Source organism: Periplaneta americana, chromosome 1 (assembly GCF_040183065.1).
Source record: "Periplaneta americana isolate PAMFEO1 chromosome 1, P.americana_PAMFEO1_priV1, whole genome shotgun sequence".
Lineage (NCBI taxonomy): Eukaryota > Metazoa > Arthropoda > Insecta > Blattodea > Blattidae > Periplaneta > Periplaneta americana.
The window spans coordinates 28084090-28108997 of NC_091117.1; the positions used below are offsets into that span (position 1 = coordinate 28084090).

Sequence of the window (24908 nt, forward strand, 5' to 3'; positions counted from 1 at the left end):
CACCTACATTTGAAATAGTCTGTTCTGTTACTATAATAATTAGCGTTAATTGTAAATAATATTCAAATTCAATTTGTCATCTCGTTTTTCAATGTCTAATTTAATTTCAATGTTATATCAAGGTAAATGTGGACATTTGTTTCTCGGAAAAAATCAATACTTTCGCGTCTGCGCACATCTCACAATTTACGAGCTATTGCACAAGGTCAGTTCCGCTCCTCAGTCAGATAAGAATAAAATGAATACTTCTGAATAATTTCAAGTTAGAAATATAGTCGAGCATAAAAAGTCGTATGAAACGTGACTATAATGGTAATTAAGACGCTCGTATGAAAATTATGAAACTCGCTTGCACTCGTTTCATAAACATACTCGCGTCTTAATTACTACCATTATAGGCTCGTTGCATAATGTACTATTATGTCACACAAAATGACTGAGTAACAATATGTGTTCTGTGATCAATAAGTGAGAACAATTTGTTTTATTGCGATACCTAACATGTCAGACCATTCAAGGAAGTTTTAAAATCCAATCTAAATTAAAATGGCTGTAAGGAAGGGCCAAGAATGTTTTTCAACTTAAAGAAGATACCTTCCTTTTTCCTTCCTTAACAAAGAAAGCCTTAAGGATGAGCTGAAGGATCATTCCAGAATTCCTCCCTTATTCTTTTGCTGTACCAAAGCCCTCAGAATACTGGCCATTAATACCCGACTGTTAGGGCTTGAGTGTAGTCATTCTTGGTGCCATGGCGGCTTTCATGTTAGTCTTCAGGTACAAGGTGCGCAGGTTGACCAAGGGTGATGGATTTCTCAGCATGGCTCCCTCTGGCAGGAAAGCAAAGCTGCGAGGGTTGTGTCGACAATTTATGATACGTCAAAGATTTCTATTGTCGGCCATTTTTTTTATCCAAGTCGAAATAGGCCAGCAAAATAGATCCATGACATTCATCTAAGTAAGCTGGACTTTACCACACTCTGTCTATAACCCACATTATACTGTAGGGCAAACATGGGCACAATTTTCGGTTACGTGAGGCACTCTATTTGAAATAGTTTGTTTACTAGGAGAGGAGACTGCAGAGTAGGATGGGAAATATAAACTGCTGTGACCTGCGTCACCTTATCGTAATCGCTAAGGCGGTCAGTGGCGAATTATTAGGAAAGCGCTTGGTTAACGTGAGAGACTCGAAAACTTTTATTCAATTTGACAAATTAATTCGGCAGCTTTAATCATAAACCTCTTTACTATTTCTCCATCATTGAATTGATTTAAATCACAGACGAGAAATTGCGTAACTAGCCAATAATATTCAATCACGTTGTCTACGTTTATTTTCCTCAATATTCTGGTGTTTCTCAAGATTACTTAATAGATTTGCACGTTCTTGACCTAAAATAATTTCAGAAAATCATATTTCGTTTTCTACGCACATTTGATATTTTTTTTATAAATTTCTTTTGGAAATAATACGTACAAACAACATTTAATTCCTCGTACCTTTTAATGCAGTGTGTTTAAGGTATAATGTCGTATCTTAACATGCAAATGTTAAGATCATAAATTTTCTTCGGAATAGTACGAAAAATAACATTTAATTTGTCTTACCTTCTAATTCAGCATGTTCTTTATGACATAAGGAGTAATGTCGTTTTATATTAAATTTATTAATGCCTAATAGGATTTTCGAGCATAACATACATCGTATGTTCTCCCCTTCTAAACAGCAAAAAAACTCTTCCTCCCATTTCTCATGAAATAATCGTTTTCTAACGCATACACACTGCTTTGATAATGCCATTATGCCACCACTGATATTGCCTATGAAATGATATAGAATCTGCCCACGCCTAGGAGCTATGTGAGGGAGGAACGGGGACTGTGAAGATGATGTCACTCAGAGCGATAAGCTCTGTGAAGGTCAGTGAGGCACAAATTCTCAAGTGAGGCACGATGCCCATGTATGCTGAAGGGTGTAGGGCTAGACTGTATCCAGTCTTTGTAATTTATGTGGAGAGATGGAAATGTGTGCATGGTTGCAAAAAATGAAACGACGTGTATACAATAAACATTTTTATTGGACGACAAATCACAGCACATTTCAGATTCAGTGGAATCATATGTGAAGGGTACACGGGAAAAACGATCAAGGTCCATCAAAAATCGAAATTGAGTTTAATAATGCTATCTTATAGTGAAAAGAAAGTACTATCATGTGGTCTAGCTAGTAATAATAAATAATCGTTCTTGACATTCCACTACGTCAATTTCTATTAAATACACCCATAACAAAGTATTAAGTGCTTAAACTTTAAAATTCGTTTTTCTCGAAACTTTCTAAAATGGACCTTGATCGTTATTCCTTTGTACCCTTCATATGGCAAGAATAGGACGATGGTATGAAAAGTATGGTTTGTGGTTGCTGCATTACAAGCTGTTCAGATTTCTTACGAAGACCGGGACACCTGATGTATGTCTTCTGCACCCTGCTGCTCTGCCATGATTGGCTGCTGGTCACTGCTGTATACAGGCTATTCCATATGAAATTGATCAGTAAAAAACCTCGCATTTTTTTAATACTCTAATTTTTTCCCTATTTATACAAGGTGCTGAGGACAGTGCATTTTTAAAAATATACTATCGAAAGTCAAACGGTTTTCGTACTATTGAGCGACAAATTTCGTATTTTAGAAAAACAAGGCTCTTTCAGCGTTCAGAACTCTGGAACGATTTACTCCAGAACATTGAACGGGAGCTCATTTTGAAGCTGACATTTGGTAGGTTATGATAAGAAGTAATCCTTATTTTTATTGTATACAGAGAGACAGATAATCTGATTTTACTTACTTTTAGGCTTTTTGCCCATTTGTAAAAATGTGAAAAAAATTGAGAAAAAAACTTGCACTATTAAGAGGGATTCGGAATTGTTTGCTTAGTGGCTCGGCAATAAGTTTAGACGGTATTAAATAAATTATTTTCACACGTCTGGACTTGAACAGCCCAGTACAGAAAGCACTGGCCGAGAGCTGAAGATAAGCGAGCATTGGGCGTCATTTTACTCCTGTGTTTATGAAAACTTGTGATAAAGCTAGCCCAGCTATGCGCTACTAGACGAAACATCACATGTTTGTCTCCTGGCCTTGCTTGTCTGGGCTAAATCCCGCCTCACAGTCGGCTGGTTACTTCACGCGCGTACTGTTTATTTTCTTTATTTGATATTTTCAATATTTCTTATCAACGGTGCACCAGTAAAAAATATGTGTTTATTTGTACTTTCTATGCGGAATCTAATCATATATTTAAAAAATATTTTTTTGTTGGCAAAGGCGTCTTAATGAAGAAAAATCTAAATTTCTCCATTTCCATAAAAAGTAAGAAAAACTGTTTACATGTGAATATAAACTTTAATTTCTCAGCATCAAAATAAACCATGATTTTGATCATTGGGTGAAAGGGTTTCGGAGCCACAACAGTTTAAAGGTGCTAATTTTATGAAAATACGATAAATTTAAATATTTTTAATTTAAACACTATGAAGTTCTGATGTCTCAAACTTTGCACAAAGCATTTTATCACAGTTGTCAACAGACAGAAAAAGTTTCATTGTATTTAAAAATTGCAAGGTCAATTTTCTCTATATTTCGGTCGATTTGAGATGGAATAACCCATACACGTCCATGGGCTTGTGCTGCACGACGATGTTGAATGCGCGAGAAGTCGATGGTTCTGCCTGTGAGGCCATCTGAATCGGTTTTGCAGCTCCTGTGCTGATTTCTTCAGGGAACACTGCTCATTCTTTCTCTCATCAGTGCCTTGGCTGATGTCTTTCGAATCCTAGAGGCCTCAGCTTGCTCTCTAAGTCGCGATAGTACTTTATGTTGTGTTTTTTTGAGTAGTTTTGAAATTTTTAAGTTTATCATCTGCCTTTAGGCCACCTGCCTAAATCTAAATGTTTTCCTGTCAGCATGATATGCAGCCATAGCGCGGCTCTTTAACTACAAACTGATGAGCTGATGTCAGCAATGTCATTCAGACGTGGTGATATCTAACGCAATGAACGCCATCTCAATAACATGCCAAATGTGAGACATATTCACAATGTTGCCAGCTTGCTCAGGCTCAACTAGCAAAAGTTGTTTATACTTCGTTTGATGCATTGTTCCTTCCTCTATGGCAGTGATGTCAAAGCAAGCGCATTTTTCTGACCTTGATGTCGTGCGTGGGCAGCAAGCGCTAAGTATGGAAAGAGGAAGGGTTGTGTATATGAATAAGCAACCTGTTGGATTAAGAAAACAGTGGTGCACAAACTTCAAACGGAACGTGAAATTTTATGTCGTTATTTTTATATCACTTCTTTCTGTTAAATATTATCTATATGTCTGTAAAAAGTACCAACACTGATTTCTTAATATTGCACTTGTGTTTTAAATCTTAATAACATAATAGAGAGTTAAGAAGGAATATTCACTTAAATTCCATAGTAGTATAATATTATACTGTATTAAGTGGATGAAACACATAATTCATAAATAAAGTGATATTCCAAAGAAAGAGACTGAGTATGACATGATAAGTTGGAATTTATATTGATGGTATCTTTAGCCTTACAAAAGTAATCAATAAACTAATCAAAACAATATTAAAGTATAAAGCAAAGTTACCTAGGTACTGTATCTGTTTTAATTGTAGGCCTAACTAATATTACATAACAAAACTCTTATCGCATTATGGTTTTAAGGTGATATTTGCGAGCAACTTCCTATCATCAGAATATTAAATTATTTTCTCGAAATCTGCTGAAGCTATGGAGCTGACATTTTTACAACACATGGGCACGTATCTTTTGCTTATGATGTAACAGTAGTTGCTTTGTTAATTCATTTCCTTACAAACAATTTCCATGTGAATATTTTCAAAATTTTCAATACACTATCTTCAGTAATACATATATACGGTATATACGAAAACATTCTGTAAGGCTACTAAATAAATAGGCTCATACCTGAAAATTTCACTTTTCTATACGAAAAGTTGAGAAAATATTTCTTTTGAATAAAAAAATCAAACTTGTGAAAAATGAGCATTAAAATTAAAACTTACATTCTTATAATGCACTTATACTTCTCAGGCAAATCTGTTGTTGTTTTCTAATGCCAGGCGTTTGACAATAAAATCATTTGACCTCTTGCACTCCAATATTTTTCAAAGATATTATCATGACCAGCCACTGAAGCACAGATTTTGAGGTGTTCCGAATCCATTTCTTGGTTTGAGTTGCACAATGGGCAGTTAGGGGACTGATATATTCCAATTCTATGCAGGTGTTTGGCCAAACAATCATGGCCTGTTGCCAATCTAAATGCAGCTACAGACGATTTTCGTGGTAAATCGGGAATTAACTGTGGATTTTGATGCAGAAAGTTCCAATTTTTCCCTTGGGATTGTGTTATCAAATTTTGTTTGTTGAAGTCTAAGTATGTAGATTTAATAAATCTCTTCACAGAGTAATATGTAGATTTAGCAACAGGTCTGTAAGTAGCAGTGCTGCCCTTCTTTGCTAAAGCATCAGCAGTTTCAGGCAAATCTAAAAATTAACATGGATACAGTTTTAATAAGTTCTCTTCCCTTTATCTATTGAATCAGTGCTGGCCATCCCTGAATATAGCTCGACCAAGCGGCATATACCACCTCTTTCGTCTGTCTCTTTCCTTTCCGCTGTAAAGCGCTCAGGCTCTCCTGGGCTCTAAAGCGCGCGCTTGCTCCTGTGGGCATCAATTGACATGCCTGCTCTATGGAATAGTTATGTGCACTTTCTCTCTAAATTTGGTTGCAAGCAGTAGCAGTGGGAGGGATTACATTTTTGTTTGATAGTCAATTCCTAGGTTAAACCCCACACTTAGTGAGGAGGGAGACGTAGTACTACGTCAAAATTGTAATTTCTTTAAGCATACGCAATGTGAATTTATAACGTGTTACATGTTAGGCGTGTTAATTTGTTGAAGTGGTTGTTTCTGTAGAAATAATAGTAAGTTACATGTGCACATTAGAGCAAAGGTGTTTATTGTATGTGTAAGCAATATATAGAAACGAAATCGGCTAGAAAATAAACACTTTTCAAGAAAATACGTAGAAGACAGTGCCCCACACGATTCAGAATCTTATGAAAAAGTTCAGACAGGCTGAATCAATATTGTTTAAGAAACCTCGTCAGTATTGCCATGTTCATATCAAGAAGAAACTTCATGTTGTGATGAGACTGGAATATTTGCTTACAAAAATTCTCCATGACTGTTAATGTGTGATGTCTTAAATGCCCAGATGTTTTTGGGTCCATTTTCTTTAATAAAACTGTCAAGTGGGAAAGATACAACAAAATAATATAGTATCTATTTTTAAACAGTAGTATTTAGTATGTGTGACGTGCTTCCTCCTTGTAGTATTTTTTTTTCCCCCCCTATATTCATACAGTACAGGGCATATCAAAAGTCCGGTAACACTTTCAATATTTTATTACACAAAAACTACTAATGATAGCACTTTCAAACGCACGTCAGTTTAAAGTCAAACTCTCAAAGTTATTCAGCCGCTTAATTTTCAGCGACGAAGCGACATTCCATACGAGTGGGAAAATTAACAAGCACAACTGTCGTGTTTGGGGTACACAGAAACCTCACAGAATCATTGAACATGAGCGTGATTCACCAAAGGTGAATGTTTTCTGTGTGTTGTCACAACGAAAACTGTAAGGACCTTTCTTCCTCATTGAGGCTACTGTGACTGGACATTCATATCTGGACATGTTGGAGCAATGGTTGGTGCCTCAACTTAGACAAGATCTCGATGACGATTTCATCTTTCAGCAAGATGGGGTCCGCCACATTTCCACGATGCAGTTCGTGCTTACCTGAATACGGAGATGTCTGATCGTTGGATAGGACGTGCTGGAGTAAGGGACAGATGTTTCATGACATGGCCACCAAGGTCACCCGATATGACTGCATGTGACTTTTTTCTATGGGAGGTACCTAAAGGACCGTGTGTTTGTACCGCCTTTGCCACGTGATTTAGAGGAACTAAAAACCAGAATTCGAGAAGCTGCCGCCACTGTCACAGAGGATGTGTTGAAAAGGGTATGGGAAGAGTTTGATTATCGTTTGGACATCTGCCGAGTCACTCGTGGTTCACACATTGAATCTCTGTAAGGCGTAAACAGAACTTTGAGAGTTTGACTTTAAACTGACGTGTGTTTGAAAGTGCTATCATTAGTAGTTTTTGTGTAATAAAATATTGAAAGTGTTACTGGACTTTTGATATGCCCTGTATATACAATGATTTTCTGAGCCCTATTTTTTATTTTTCATACCTTTTTCACTAGTTTTTATTTTCTTCTCAAGCTTTTGAAACCCATTTTTGTGTTATAATATCCGACATAATTATTAGAACTGCACTAATCTCAGTTTCATCTATTTATTTATTCTTTTATTCTTTGTTGCAGTGTGGCGCAGACTATGTAAAACTGTATCAGCGTGCACCAAGTGGAATTCCACACGTTCCTAATGCTCGTTGTGTATCAGTGGATGGAGATGCAGATCGAATCATTTATTTTTATATTGATGCCAATGACAAGTTCCATATGCTCGATGGGGACAGAATGGCAACTCTGTGTGAGTTAGACTTTTATTGATAACTAGCCATACCCGTGCGCTCCGCTGCACCTGTTAGAAATAAATATAAAGTAATTACATAATTAAAATAGGACGTTTGATCCAGGGAACATTCGTGTTTGATAGAAGGATAAATCGTTTTAAATTGTATTTAAATAATTAAAATGCGGTCATTTTGGTCCAGAGAGCAATCATTTGGTGCAATGACAATTCCTTTAACATGTTTCTTAATTGTTATTAGATGCAACCATAGTTTAATGAAGATTGACATATCATTTAGTTTTAATGTGTATACTTTATATTACTTGCTATATGTTTCAGAAGTTACTGTAATGACATTGTAGAATTATGTCCATCTAGAGAAACTACACTTTTCAATGGTGAAACAATAATTAAACAATTAATTAGCTTCCGATATTACGTCATACAAACACAGAAACATTCTCTTAGGCTATGTTTAATAGCTTTCGATTGTTGTTGTCCAAGGCCCCTTATAGACGAAGTCATTTGTTTTTATTTCAGTACAGCACCTTAGATGGCGTTGTTATTGTAATTTTAAAACTCATTTATCTCATTAAATATCAGTCCTATGAAAATGTTGTCTAGAATAAAACTTATCGGAAATTATTTTTAAAGAAAAGTTGTTGTTGTTGTTTTCTAATGCCAGGCGTTTGACAATAAAGTCATTTGACCTCTTGCACTCCAATATTTTTCAAAGATATTATCATGACTAGCCACTGAAGCACAGATTTTGAGATGTTCCGAATCCATTTCTTGGTTTGAGTTGCACAATGGGCAGTTAGGGGACTGATATATTCCAATTCTATGCAGGTGTTTGGCCAAACAATCATGGCCTGTTGCCAATCTAAATGCAGCTACAGACGATTTTCGTGGTAAATCGGGAATTAACTGTGGATTTTGATGCAGAGAGTTCCATTTTTTCCCTTGAGATTGTGTTATCAAATTTTGTTTGTTGAAGTCTAAGTATGTAGATTTAATAAATCTCTTCACAGAGTAATACGTAGATTTAGTAACAGGTCTGTAGTAGCAGTGTTGCCCTCCATTTAAAGAAATGTTTGTTATGTACAGTAATATGTTTCATGAAAATCAATAATAAGCGAGATATTTCGATTTATTTAATTCAGGCCCCCTTATAACCCCCCCCCCCTTTTAAATAAAGTATTTTGAATGCCATATAGCCTAAAATCTAAGTTACAACGAACTTAAATTATATTCCAATTTTCATATAAATCAGTTCAGCCGTTATCGCGTGAAAAGGTAACAAACATCCAGACAGACAGACATACAAACAAAAATGTCAAAAAAGCGATTTTCGGTTTCAGGATGGTTAATTATACATGTTTACACCAATTATTTTTGGAAAATCGAAAATTACCAGAAAAATTTTGGCTACAGATTTATTATTAGTATAGATTTAATTTTCATTTCACGTACTGTGCAGGACTGGTAACTGTGTCCATGTGTGAGGAGTTCTCTGTAACCGCGGGGAAGAGGGTAGATATTGAAGGTTCGGGATGGGGGTGGCCTTGCTGTGACATTGACAGACAACTACCAGTTCTGAATACATAGCATGAGAGTGCAGAACTAATATTCAAAACTGGCTCTACAACAGATTACCATGGGCAAATGAATAGCGTCAATTTTCAAAAGTGTGTAGTTGATCAACTTATGCCAAATCTTCAACCAAATTCTGGTGTCTTTTTCGACAATGCACCATACAATTGTATTCAGGTTGATAAAGAGCCATTACCCTATGTCAGTGGTCGTCAGCACTCGCTGAAATGGGTAAAGGGTAAGCAGAGCTGTCCCATGTGCACCGTCATGCAGCAGGAAGAGGTAGAGAGCATACCCACTAGCAGCTATGAATGCACCATAGTGCAATGTGTTCTCTGCGGGTAAGAGACGCTAGCCCCAGGGTGCTCTGTGCTGATGACCGCTGCCCTATGCCCTCAAAGGGGACATGATAGAATGGCTGCAAAAGAAAGGAATCGAATGCAATGAGACAATGTGTAAGAACGACCTTTATAAACTGCTTCCACTAAAACCAAAGGAGAAGATGTATAGGATAGATAGTTGTCAGGTAGTGGACATGTTGTGATACGTCTTACTCCATATATGTGTGACTTAAATTCCATCGAATTCACATGGTCCAAAATCAAGGGAATTGTAAGGGACACGAATGTTACAGCAGATTTATCTTTAACAAAACTACATCAAACTACGAAGAACGCAATGCAGGAGGCAACACAGTAAGATTGGGCAGGTTTCTGCAGCCATGTCGCCACTTTAGAAGCAGAATATTTGGAAGATGATGGAGTAGTTCCGGATGTAATTGACCGAGTATCAATCAACTTTAACAGTGATAGTGATAGTGATGCCAAGGGCAGCGATAGTGAAAATGGCAGTTCATCTTCTGAAGAGTCCGTGTGATACGCAACTTCGTCTGCATCCCACTGCAACACAAACCCTATGTAAAGACAACATGAGAGTCCTAAGAGAAAATGTTTCTTGCACGCATAATATTATATTTGCCAGTAAGCTCAACTCACCCTTCCTCTTTGCTTCCCTCAGAAAACCTTTTCCTCACCAACAAGACTGCAGACACAGTTACCAGTCCTGTACAGTAAATAAATACATTCCACTGCCTCATTTCGAATTCGCATGTTTATCTTTTTTATTTTTCTTTTGATAACCATGATCTTCGTCTTGTTTGCATTTATTTTCATCCCATACTGCTCACAGCTGTCATTTAGCTCCAGTATAATCTCTCCTGTCAGCCTGGCTGGTGCAGTTGGTAGAGTGCTGTCCTTCTTTGCCTGATGTTGCGAATTCGAATCCAGCCCAGGTTGGTGGCATTTAAGTGTGATTAAATGTGACAGGATCATGTCGGGCTTCACCGAAATTCACCACAACCATTAAATCAGTTGTTAGGTTTTTTGACCCAGTCAAAAACTGGAAAAATCCCTGTTGTTGTTATTATTATTATTATTATTATTATTATTATTATTGTTGTTGTTGTTGTTGTTGTTGTTGTTTTTGTTGTTGTTACCCAGTCAGAGATTGGAAATTCCCAATTATTATTATTATTATTATTATTATTATTATTATTATTATTATTATTATCATCATCATCATCATTAGTCCTTCAAGCTGGCCAATAATAATAATAATAATAATACACGTATATTAATGATGGTTAGATTCATTAGGAAAAGAAGAAAGATTGACTGATACATCACCTATAGCCTTCTACATCGAAATTTCAAATACTCTTTTAGACATAACAATTAATAATAAATTCTAATGGAAAGCACACTTTTGTGGCAGTTATTTTCATTCAGAGGGTGATAACTTCCACTTTTCTGTATATGTACATGTATTATGTATATAGACATATATTTTACATTATAGTATTTAATTATTTTTTCGAATGCTTTAGTGTGAACTATTAAACACTTTTTATTTCTCTGCAGTTGCTGGCTATCTGATGGAATTAGTGCAGAAAAGCAAACTGGATCTGCAGCTAGGTTTAGTGCAAACAGCATATGCAAATGGAAGTTCTACGAGTTACATTTCCGAAACCTTGGTAAGGAGAAGTCATTATGTCAAATTAATAAAAAGTGGAGAAGTATAACCGAGCATATATAAAATGTTACAGCTTGCATGTCTATAAAAAAATTAGTGATTTGCACTTGGGAAAATATTTGGGGCTACGAGGGATGAAGTTACAGGAGAATGGAGAAAGTTATGCATTTTATAACTGCATTCATTGTATTCTTCACTTAACATAATTAGGAACGTTAAATCCAGACGTTTGAGATTGGTAGGACATGTAGCACGTATGGGTGAATCCAGAAATACATATAGTGTGTTAGTTGGGAGGCCTAAGTTACTGAGTTGACAAGTAAATTCAATTTTGGCAAGTATGCATTTTTTAGACTCACCGATAACAACATATTTGACTTGGTTAGAAACTATTTAGCTATATTTCTTATTTCTAAATTTAATAGTTTTGATGATACGACAAAAGAATACTATGAAATAAAATTAAGAAATGAAGGGTTACGAGAGAAAGCTTATACGAAATATATAAGTATTTCTGTAGCTAAAGAGGCATGGAAAATACTAAAATAAGAGACGATTTAGATATGCTAGCTGCACATTGCAGATTGAAACGTGAAGTACAACTTAGGAAGGTGAACAAATACGGATTGTAACTACATACTAGAATGAGTTGAGTCTTGCACAAAACTAAACGCAAGTGCAACATAAAACAAAACTTTTTTTTTTTTTGTATATTAAATATTTAAATCGCAGAAATTGTATTTAAATAATAGTATATCTTTGTGTAAAATTATGAAGTGTGTAATGTAAGGGTTTAATGATTACTTGTATGTACTTTGTCTGTGAACTATAATATAATAAATATCATATCATAGTTGGGATGCCGGAGAGGAAGAGACCTTTGGGAAAGCTGAGACATAGATGGCAGGATAATGTCAAAATGGATTTCAGAGAAGTGGGATATGATGGTAGGGACTGGAGTAGTCTTGCTCAGAATAGGGACCAATGGCAGGCTTATGTAAGGGCGGCAATGAACCTTCAAGTTCTTTAAAAGTCATCTCTAAGTAGTTGAGTATATATATTATTTTAATGTACCGAAGTACATATGATATTTCCATGCAGATATTCTGCGTGATCATACGATGAAAGAGTAATGGAACAGAGAAAAATCCTCTCCGGCACTGGGATTTGAACCCGGGTTTTCAGCTCTACGTGCTGATGCTTTATCCACTAAGCCACACCGGATACCCATCCCGGTGTCGGACAGAATCGTGTCAGTTAAGTTCCAACTCTTGGGTTCCCTCTAGTGCCGCCCTCTGCACTACGTCATAGATGTCTATGAACGTAGGACCGAAGTCCACATATGTGCTGAGGTGCACTCGTTATGAGTGAATAGTTGGCCGGTGTCGGACAGAATCGTCTCAGTTTAAGTTCCAACTCTTGGGTTCCCTCTAGTGGCCCCTCTGCACTACATCATAGATGTCTATGAATGTAGGACTGAAGTCCACACATGTGCTGAGGTGCACTCGTTATGAGTGACTAGTTGGCCGGGATCTGACGGAATAAACGCCGTCTTAAATTACGAAGTGATTTTACGCATATCACATATATTATTTTAATGTACCAAAGTACATATGATATTTCCCGGTGCCGGAGAGAACTTTTCTTTGTTCCATTACTGTTTCATCGTATGATGACGCAGAATATCTGCATGGAAATATCATATGTACTTCGGTACAATAAAATAATATATATATATATGCGTAAATCACTTCGTGATTTAAGACGGCGCTTATTCCGTCTGATCCCTGCCAACTAGTCACTCATAACGAGTGCACCTCAGCACATATGTGGACTTCAGTCCTACATTCATAGACATCTATGACGTAGTGCAGAGGGCGGCCCTAGAGGGAACCCAAGAGTTGGAACTTAAACTGAGATGATTCTGTCCGACACCGGGATGGGTATCCGGTGTGGCTTAGTGGATAAAGCATCAGCACGTAGAGCTGAAAACCCGGGTTCAAATCCCGGCACCGGAGAGAATTTTTCTCCGTTCCATTACTCTTTCATCGTATTTGTTGGTACATTATGTGAAGAAACTAATGCATATGTTTTCTTTATTTGAAATTAACAGAAAGTTCCTGTGGCTTGTGTTCCAACTGGTGTAAAACATTTACATCATAAAGCGCTAGAATATGATATTGGAGTTTATTTTGAAGCCAACGGGCATGGAACTGTCATATTTAGTGATGCAGCTACGAAACGTATCAGCACTGCTGCTGCTGACTCAAGGTATTAATTTCTCCTATATTTTCCTGTGTATTGTATAGCCGTAAGCAGTGAGTGCTTTCTATATCTCAACCATATTGGTGGTATGTTAAACAGTTTGCATGCAGACCAGAAGCTGGCAGTAGAGAGGCTGAAAGCCTTGATGGATGTGATAAACCAAACCGTCGGTGATGCAATATCAGACATGCTGATAGTGGAGACAATACTACATGCCAGAGGTTGGAGCATTCAAGACTGGGAAGCCACGTATGTGGACCTGCCCAACAGACAGCTTAAAGTTGTGGTCAAGGTAAGAACGTAATCTGCTAATATCTTGTAATGCTTTCCTCTGTTTTTATCTGAATTTCCATTGTTAACATATGTAAAATCTTGTGCTCGAATTTTTGTATAATTTTATATTCCACATACCTATCTAAAAAAATTCCGTGTCCTGAAAATGATGCAACTTCCTTATTAGGTGTTCATGTTTCAAATGTTTTGCTAAAGTTCAGTTCTGTATCATGATATCCCTGCTGATAATTTGTATTTAACTATCATCAACAGGAAATTAGAGTCCAAACAAGATAAATTGCAATAATTTTGAGGGAAAAATTGTTCTGGGGCTGGGTATCGAACCTGGGACCTTTGGTTAAACGTACCAATGCTCTACCAACTGAGCTACCCGGGAACTCTACCCGACACCGATCCAACTTTTCCCTCTATATCCACAGATCTCAAAGTGGGCTAACAACCGTCAAGCAACCCATATTGATCAGTGTCGGGTAGAGTTCCCGGGTAGCTCAGTTGGCAGAGCGCTGGTGTGCTTAACCAAAGGTCCCGGGTTCGATACCCTGCCCCGGAACAATTTTTCCCTCAAAATTATTCAAATCAACTTTACAGGGAGTTATACCTGAAAGCTTGATTTGCATAATACACGTCACTGTTCGTTAACAGAAAACCACAATTTAAGTCACACAGAGTTAGTGTGCACTCAATGTTGGTTGCTTGACGGTTGTCAGCCCACTTTGAGGTCTGTGGATATAGAGGGAAAAGTTGGATCGGTGTCGGGTAGAGTTCCCGGGTACGTCAGTTGGTAGAGCATTGGTACGTTTAATCAAAGGTCCCGGGTTCGATACCCGGCCCCAGAACAATTTTTCCCTCAAAATTATTCAAATCAGCTTTACAGGGAATTATACCTGAAAGCTTGATTTGCAAGATAAAGTGCGTTATCTGCATTGGCTTGGCTTTCGAGGGCCAGACCTGGAACAGTTCCTTATACTTGGGTTTACATTAGCCCATTATAAACCCTATACAGGGTGTTTAAAAAAAGGCTCATATTTTTACAGGAGGTAGCATTGGTCGAAACTAGAAAAAAAAGTTCCTACAACATGTGTCCGGAAACAAATATCTGTTGAGATATGATCAGATTCTTTATCAGCTTTTTAAAACATATGACGTACGATATTGACATTAAAAACAGAGGAGTTTAGGCTTATTAATCGTGTGTGGTCGCAAAAAAGAATTTGTAATTGTTTCATGCTTATTAATTGAAGAGGAAGAAACGAAAGGGATATTTTTTACGTAATACAGTATACTTGAACACTGTAATAGGGGTGCCTCAAATTATAATTCTCTGTACTTTTCTGCAAACGAAATAAATTTTCCGTCTTCCATTTTGGTGCGACACTGAACATGGCACAACATAATATTAAGAGTTGAGCAATTATAATTTGATTTATTAAAGAAGTCCATAATCGCACGCATCGAAAAAGTTGTTCCTCCGAGAATCATGGACAGATTTACCGATAGCCAATGCGTGTGATAAGATGTAGTGAAGGCTGTTACATAACTATTAAAGCAAAGATTGTTTTTCTCCGATCTGTGCGATTTGTCCCATGAGTATGATATGATGCAGTCATAATAGTGACCAAGATGTGCCCTGCAACTTTTGCACATGTTATTTCACCATCTCTCTAAATTGACTCCTGAAACTTTAAAATTGAAATTGGTTTTCCTTGATAACTCAAAAAGTTTTTGAGATATTTTATTTAAATCTTACATCCTTGTGTGTTTTTCACATCTTAACAACATAAACTATAATCGTGACTGTAACATTTATTGCTTATATTTTAAAAATAATATGGATCATGAAAATGTTACAATAATAATGTCTTCTATAAAAAATTGAAGAAATAAAATACTTTTCCAAGAGATAAATGAAAGACTTTAGTTTATGTTGTTCATGCAATTATTACAATGCTTTAAAGTAAGAATCATTTACAATTTATAGATTTTTTTTGGAAAATATCAGGGAAATGTATAATGAATGATTCCAAAATTTTAAGTGACATTAATTACTGCCGATTAAAAGCAGTTATGTGGAAATATTAAAAATGCTGAATGAAGCAGAAGGAATGTATTCCAGGTTTGCGAAATTTCATTTCATCAGGACTGGAACATACTGAAATATTAATTTTTTTAAACACATTTAATTATACAATTGGAAAGAGACTCTTTCTCCATTTAAGCCCTGCTTGAAAGAAATTTCTTTTTGTTGCAGGATCGGAAAGTGATTCAGACAACAGACGCAGAACGCCAGTGTGTGACTCCACCTGGTCTGCAAGATAAAATGAACGCACTAGTGAAAAATTTCCCAAATGGAAGATCATTTGTCAGGTATGTTGAGTACATTGTTTCAGACTAATAAACACATTTTTTTTTTTATAAATTATTTAACAGTGCACTATCAACTGCAAAGTTGTCTAGTCTTGGTGAAATTGTTGATGATGAGATGGTGTTTTGGCAAGATAAGACCAAGGATTCACCTTAGGTTACCTAACATTTGTATTACATTGCGGAAAACATTAGAAAAAATCGAACCAGGTAATCTCTGTGTTTCCAACCCATGCCAGAGGATAGCTTTGGTTCAGGAGACCAGTTCCTTATCCCTGAGCCATGCTTGTGTTTACTTGTGTACTGACACTGGTTATATATAGGTAAAGGATTCTTTGGGCTGAGAGGCCGTCATCTACTGCCAGTGCTGCATCCTGATGTTTCGTCTACACCAGGGCCGGGCATGAGAGCGGCTCCATTTAGTCTGCCAGAGCTGCTTTCGCTCCGCAAGGCACTTCAATTCCAAGCCAGAGCAGAACTCTCACACAGTGGCGGACTCGCATAACAGCTACCTCCCCTGCATTAATGTAACAAGGGCCACGGTTGTTCTAGTCATTCAGTCTGTCAGTACATAATAATTTATAAGGATATTACATTAATCCATTGTACATTACAGAATTTATAACACTCTTATTAATTTAATGAAATAAACTTCGCTCTATGCACACACACAAATCATTAGGCTTATTTACATAACCCATACGCACATACTGCAATCTCCTCACCACGGTTCTACGAGACAGGCGTATGGCTTCCACTTCCCCTACTTGCTGTGGTCAGAGTTCATCTGCCAATATAATTAAACATCGCTTGATGAATTCACCTTCGTTAAATGTTTTCAATTCCTTTGCAATTTCGTGGCAAATTTTGTAGCTAATTCTCATAGCCGATTCAGTAAGTGCATTATTGTCATTCTGTTAATATATGATATGATATGATATATGATATGATATATGATATGATATGATATATGATATGATATATATGATATGATATGATATATGATATGATATGATATGATATGATATGATATGATATATGATATGATATGATATGATAGGATAGGATAGGATAGGATAGGATAGGATACGATACGATACGATGTGATATGATATGACCATAAATTAATATAACTTAAAGAAAATGTTTCTCACGTACCTTATATTAGAGTATTTATTCGATATTTATATTGCATTATAAGTTCTTATAGTACATTTAGTAATAAATAATTTTAAATTATACAAATATTATGACATATCATAGTACAGTATATTACAGTTCATGATATATAATATGATATATGATATATCATGAACTGTAATATACTATACTGTGATATATCATTATACTTGTATAATTTAAAATTATATATTACTAAATGTATAATAACCTATAATGCAATGTAAATATCAAATAGATACTCTAATATAATGTACCTGAGAAACATTTTAAGTTGTATTAATTTATGGCGTTCATTACCAACATATTTTGTCATATTCAGTAGCATGTTGTAAAGAATAATGTCGTTGGATATTGAACTTCTTAATCAGTTGGAGTGTTTTATGCCAAATTAAACACTTTGCTAATCCACTGCTCTCTACCAAAAAGAACTCCTCCTCCCATGATACATTAAAAGCATTGGGAATAGCGGGACGGTTTAGTGTATGAGCGGAAGCTCCGTCTTCAAAGTTCGCCATCATACTGCAGAGTCACCACTGCACCGACACTGAATGACGTACAGTATGCATACGTCAGAGCACTCGCAAGACCCGCTCTTTAAAGCACACAGCGCTCATTTCTCAGAATCACGTAATGTGCCCAGCCCTGGTCTACAACAATTGGATACTTAACAGTAGAAAGGTGCAAAGTGCCAAATTTATGAACAATATTTTATTAATAAATAACTTTGCTCTTAAACAATTTTAAGAATATATTTTTTAGAATTGAATTGATAGTACTTACGACAACTTTTCACCAATCTATATTAATAGTTTGATCATACTACTAAAATTAACACACTGACAGACAAACAAACTTCACAATTTATGAAAGGTGTTAAGTCCCATAAATGTGGTTGGGTTTTATCCGAGGTTTTCCCTAACTATAAGGTGAATGCCAGGTAATCTATGGCGAATCCTCGGCCTCATCTCGCCAAATACCATCTTACTATCACCAATCTCATTGACACTAAATAACTTCGTAGCTGATACAGCGTCATTAAATAACCAACTAAAAAAATAATAAAACCAATATTAATATAATAAAGGAGATTGTGAGTTTGGAACCATAGTGGATACCATTTCATATCGAAATTTATGGAAATGAATTAGTGAACATTATACTACCTATTCGAGTGGTTGTGTTGCATCCCGATTTCCCTCACCTGTTCTGCTGGCCCTTCTGTAAAGGTTACTGTCTGGGCTAATGGGATTTATCCTGAAAATATTTGCTGTACTTAATTGGAAGTGTACATAACATTATACAATTGTTTCAAATAATTAAAAAAAAAGGGCCCCCATTAAGTAAGAAAGTGTCATGTGATTTCCCCCATTTTGACGACCCTGCGACATAACCACTCGGACAGACAAGAGTAAAATAGTACATTATGCAACGAGCCTATAATGGTAGTAATTAAGACGCGAGTATGTTTGTTTATGAAACGAGCGCAAGTGAGTTTCATAATTTTCATACAAGCGTCTTAATTACCATTATAGGCAAGTTTCATACGACTTTTTATGCTCGACCATATTTCTAACTTGAAATTATTCATAAGTTTTCATGTTATGGTTATGTAAGTGACGAACGGAATGGAACTGACCTGAATTGTGAGATGTGCGCAGACGCAAAAGTATTGATTTTTTCTGAGGCACGAATATCATTGACCTTGATATAACCTAGAGAACATTAGTCTTGATATAACCTGGAAATTGATTTAGAATTGAAAAACGAGATGACAAATTGAATTTATTTGAATATTATTTACAATTAACGCTAATTATTATAGTAACAGAACATAACCTTCTGCGACAGTATTGGATTTCCAGCCTCCGTGACATTTCGCTAGTTGTCTTTCGATTGCATATCCGAGAATAATCGATACTGGCGGGCTTATAACGGTATAAAGGTGATTTGTCATTGGCTGAACAACTGAACTATAATGAATAGGTGTACTTTAATGAGTTGCATTAAAGGGCATAAAAATTAATTTTAAGAAGTAGGAAGTCTCAAATGTAACCATGCAATGGAACTACTGATGTGTTATTTAATGAAGTGAAATATGTTTTGTGTGCAGACCATCTGGCACAGAGGATATTGTCCGGGTTTATGCTGAGGCAGATACACAACAGAATGCAGACCGACTGGCAGCGCAAGTGGCTTCCGTGGTGCATCAGCTAGCAGGAGGTGTTGGCAGCCCCCCAACTGTTCCAGAGTGATGTCAAGAAAACCTCAGTCAATGAGAATGATGAAGAAAGCAGTGGTGAAGGGGAACTTTATGATTATTCGCAAGATGATAAAGTAAGGAACGATATATCTTTTTTTTTTTCACACTTACAGACAAAAGACTGTGATAGATATGTATTCTAACAAATTGTTTTAACACCTGATGCTGTAGAAGTAACAGTGTTGTCTGTAGTTCAGTGTTTTTATACGTCACATGTAGCGTGGTGCTTTGTATTATACTGTAATTACATTATATACACTTGGTTTAGTAGATTAGGTGACAGGTAATGTAAGTAGATATCCAATTTAGAGGCTTTTGCTCATATTTTTATACATTGTATTGTATTGTATTTATTACTTTCAAACTATTTAGGTATTTAATGTACCATTATGTGACGGAACATCTTTCTCTGTGACACGCAGTGTCTTCTTATATCATTTAATGCATATGACGTCTAATTTATACTATTTTAATAAAAATCTTAATAAATTAAGACTTTTTTTATACAGTGAAATCCCTTGTACAGCTCGATTCAACGATCTTGGACCTTGTTCTTGCTTCTTTGGCTAGTGAGTGAAATGTGTGTTGTGTCATAAGAAAAAAATTTAATTAACGTGCATAGGAGGGGAAGAGGGAAGAGAAAGAATAAAAATAATATCTGTGCTCGTAGCTGAGAGATATAGTCCGGATCAGCTTACTTAATACCCTAAGGGTGAAAACTAACCATTTTTCTCCCATTACTACATATGCTAGTGGATTATGGTGATTTTCTAGTTTGAAGGTTGAATTTCTTTTGCCAACTTCGTTTCGAATTTCGATACTGTGAAATACTACAACTGGTAGTGATTTTCTAACTGTTGTGTTGGCAGCAAGAACAGCTGTTGTCGGTAGTGGAAATTATGAAAATTCAAATTGTTCTAGATTTCTGAGCCAATTATTGGAAGCTAGTGAAATTCGAACATACTAATAATTAATTAATATCAGAATTATATTAAGACATAATAAAAAAAAAATAAAGGTATCCCTGTAACATGCCATGAAGGCACTTGGGGAGCATGGAGGTAGAGCCCCATGCTTTCCATGACCTTGGCACTAGAATGAGGTGGTGTGGTCGGCACCATGCTTTGACCGCCTTTTACACCCAGGAAAGACCCGGTACTCAGTTTTATAGGAGACTGAGTGAACCTCGGGGCCGTTCTGAAAGTTTGGCAAATAGAAAAAATCCTGTCACCATTTGGGATCGAACCCCGCACCTCCCAGTCCGTAGCCAGCTGATATTAAGACATAATAGTTATCCTATGTGTTGTGTTGTGGTTACAATTCAAAATTATAATCCGATAAGTGTAAAAAAATATAACATGTGGTGTGATACATGCTCTTGGGTTATCGATAGAAAATGCGCATGGAGACAGCATTTATAACTAAATTAGTAAAATTATTAGGAGTAAGTATTCTTAAACATACATTTTAATGTGGCATTCGGTTTTCGGAGTTCGTACTAATCATTTCACGCAATGAAACAAAATACATTTTTAGGTTAGGTCTTGTCAATCGTAAACTGTTTAGTCAAAGCAATGAATTTCATGTTGTTACACAAAATACATTTTAATATTAGATCATATTAATCTACTAATTTGCAACATAATGTGCAAGAGGTCCAGGTGAAAAATATAGGCCTACTCTTTTACAAATTATTGAACCATTTAGAAAATACCACCACCATAAAGATGAGAGGTGGTAAATAAGTAAATAAGCAGGACATCGTTATTGTTAATAGTATATTATTATTATTATTATTATTATTATTATTATTATTGTTGTTGTACGTCATTGTGATTTTACCCTCTTTGATGATATCTGGTATTAGTTGGCAACACTGAAGAGACTGCCAAATTAGCGTTTTAGGAACTGCTCTTACATGATCCTCACTATACTCCAGGTCAAGAAAATGTAAGTCATCATGACATTATTAGTCAACAGACTTAGTGGTTAGTAACAGAGGAATATTGTGTTTTCAAGACGGAGTGTACCGCGATATGATAAGAAGGAAGTGTTAGGTGTTATGACTATGCTGCCTGACCTGTGCGACCCAGCCCGCCAGTAGTAATGAGTAAGTCGCTCTTAGTCTGTCCACTTACTTTTTGCAATGGTCAAAATCCCTGAATCAAGCTGTATCTGGTACCTAAATACCTGGAAATTTCAAAACAACCACACTTTTTATGAGAAAAAGGAAAATGAAAATACAAGGGAGAATCAGTACAAAATTACAAATTGAAGTAGCGACCTACATTTTTGAATGAGATACCTGAAGCTATCATTGCTAGATGGCAGTAATATCGATATGTGCACAAGCAAAACAAAGAAGCAGGACTTGCAAGATGGCGACACCTATGCACATGTGTCTTTAAACAACCTATAAACTCTTTTCCAATTAACCAGCAAAATCAGTTAATCTGGCACTGGCTTTGCCCCATGGCTGCCGGATACAAGGGATTCTGCTGTATTCGAAACTTGTAATTGTATATAAAGTCTGTTAGGAAAGTACCATTTTGAATATCTTGAGAACTGATCGTGCAATCTTGTTACAACTTAGCAGTCAGTTAAAGAAAGGGGACCTTACTGCGAAGTAGCTCTCAATCAACAAAGAGAGTTATTGAGTCCTTCACATTGACAATGACCAAGGGAGTATATCAGCGAATCTGCATCAAGTTTTCTTCCAACTTGGACACTGTATGTAGGAACTCTTCGAATGATGAAGAGGGCTTTCGAAGATGAGTCACTCAATGAGATAAAGTTGTGGTACTGACGAAACTCTGTGATTAACAGTGTGAAAATTAGGAGAAGGTATGGGAATTTTATAGATTATTTATTTATTGCCAAACTGTCCAAGACTCGGTATACTCACAATTATTAATTTTGGCATAGAAATACAGTAACAGTATTAGCAATGCAGTAATAAAAACATGTAGTGAAACATAATTAAGTTATTTGAAAGAATAGTTAATTAAAAATTTGACACTTCTTTTTCTTTTGAAAACACTCTCAACAATATTATCCCCAAAAGAAGTAGGCAAGTCAAAGAATTTTTTAATAGTCCTCGAGAACCTACTAGCAAGTCATAAACTTCAATATAGTTGTGGTTATATTTATAATTAAAATAGTCCACTGTAGGATTGTAGATGTTCTACTTTTCCCCATGAACTTCTCGAGTTTGATGACATCCCAACTCGAACCAGATTGTTGGATCAACTACTATAACCCCCTGACCATCAGCTTTAAAAGCAATAATGTCTCACGCCTCACTGATCTGTTTGTAGCTAGGCAAGAAACGTCTTCCACAGTCCAACCCACCTTCTTTAAGGCAGCAGCCAATGTAGATTCTACAGTATGGTGTCTGGAATTATGCAAGAGATTCCGCATTCACATTGTACTAAAACATGTGCAAGCATTTCAGTCTCGGCAATGTCTGCACCAGGTTCTGTCAAGAAACTGACCGGGAATGGATCGTACAGCTGCTACACTGGCACTCATTTATAAATATGTAGTCCGATCTGAAGTAGACAATCCTTGTTTGTTTAAAATCCAATTGTTAGCTGCAGTGACTTCGCTATGAAGTTAGATGGCTCTTCCTCTTTGTATCAAAGATTTCCAAGACTCACATTCACTTACAACCCAGGTTGTGCCACAGCGAATCCCAAAACTTTTAACTGTGGACTTGTTAACTTCAGGAGGAAGAGAAAGGTTAAGGGTATCACATGACTTTAATTCACCTAACTGCCTCATTGTGTGTATTTAAGATAACTTTTATGGATCATATGCAGAGACTAAGGTATCAATCTTCTTAATGTATCCAGCTGTTTGCTGACAACATAAATTCCACTGTAGTCTATTCAGTTTTTGTTTTTCACGAGAAATGAAGGGTATTTTGATCGGTGTTCATTATAGGTGCCTGTTGCTAGTAGCCAGAGTTGGGGTGTAGTCAATATATACTGCAAGGCTGTATCTTCTGCAACTGATACTGATTTTAATTTACTTCTTTTGTGGTTTATGGATGGCAGTATAGAAGAATGTGTTCCAGATCTTCATCATGATTATTACACCCAGACAAGTAGGATTATCAGAAATGTGAAATCGGTGTAGGTACAATTGAGTGACAATGTGACCTGTTCTGGCTCTTGTTAAAAATGTTTGAACATGTCTGGGCAAGTTTTTGTACATTTCCAGGTCATTTGGTTTCTTTTGAACGGACTGTAAAATTTGTCCTTTGTCAGAAGAGAGCCAATTGTTGATCCATAGGTTTGTAAAATGAGACTTTACTGAAGCAAAGGCACTGGATAGAGATGTCACTTGAAGAGGTCTTGGTTGCAAATATGTTGCCTGTTTTGCAATATTATAGACTTTCTCGTTTCCAGGTATACCACAATGACTACGTATCCATTGAAATGTTATTTCCTTTTGGAGTTTTTTTAGTTTACTTAGTTGTTTCTGAATTGGAATAATTCTATGTGCGTATAGGTTTGATACATATTTAATTATTTTAAATATAGCCCCCTTGGAGTCAGTAAGTATGCAAATAGATTTTTCAGAAATTTGAGTAACACACTGAAGAGCAGCATCAATAGCTAGCAATTCAGTGTTAAGACTGGAGGGGGATGAACATATGCGGAGATTAAGAGGAAGGCAGAAAATAGGAAAGACTGGAGAATGCTGGGTTTGCAGTGAAAAACCTGCCCTTGGGCAGAACACTATGAATGATTAATTTAATATATGTATATGGAAGGAAGAGGTGAGTCAATGAGGTTAACAATTACATTTTTTTTAATTACTCTTTTCACATATTAGAAAACTCATTTATTTTAATATGCTAATTTGATTACAAATATGTTTTGTCATAGCATAATGACAAAAAATACAAAAAATTAACGTACCTATATATATATATATATATATATATCACTAATTTCCTTTTTTTAGTCAAAAGTACAAAATTTGTGCTAAAATAATAGAGGGCTGCAAAATATAATCGTAGAAGAACAAAACGGATTTTTCCCAGATAGATTTTTGCTTAGAAATCCGATTAACAAAATTATATATTCTTTCAATTAGTTCATTCTGAATTGTCTTTGTGCTATAACATATGGATATGAGTCTTGGTGCTTAACTTCCAAAATGTCAACTACGAAATGAGGTACAGTATTTAAAGAACATAGGAGGAAGAACTAAAATATATAATATGATTAGGAATGACGCAATAACAATAGGATCAGAAATTGCTC

General features: G+C 36.1%; 1 protein-coding gene across 1 annotated transcript in view; it reads left to right on the plus strand.

Moving 5' to 3' along the window:
* nst (phosphoglucomutase 3-like protein nst) overlaps positions 1–19740 on the plus strand; it is a 41438-nt gene extending 21698 nt beyond the window's left edge. The window contains exons 7-12 of the mRNA XM_069817729.1: positions 7496–7664; positions 11159–11271; positions 13384–13541; positions 13635–13827; positions 16078–16193; positions 19483–19740. Coding sequence (XP_069673830.1) covers positions 7496–7664; positions 11159–11271; positions 13384–13541; positions 13635–13827; positions 16078–16193; positions 19483–19624 — 891 coding nt within the window. The 3' untranslated portion in view covers positions 19625–19740. The remainder of the gene's footprint in view (positions 1–7495; positions 7665–11158; positions 11272–13383; positions 13542–13634; positions 13828–16077; positions 16194–19482) is intronic.
* The last annotated feature ends 5168 nt before the right edge of the window (positions 19741–24908 follow it).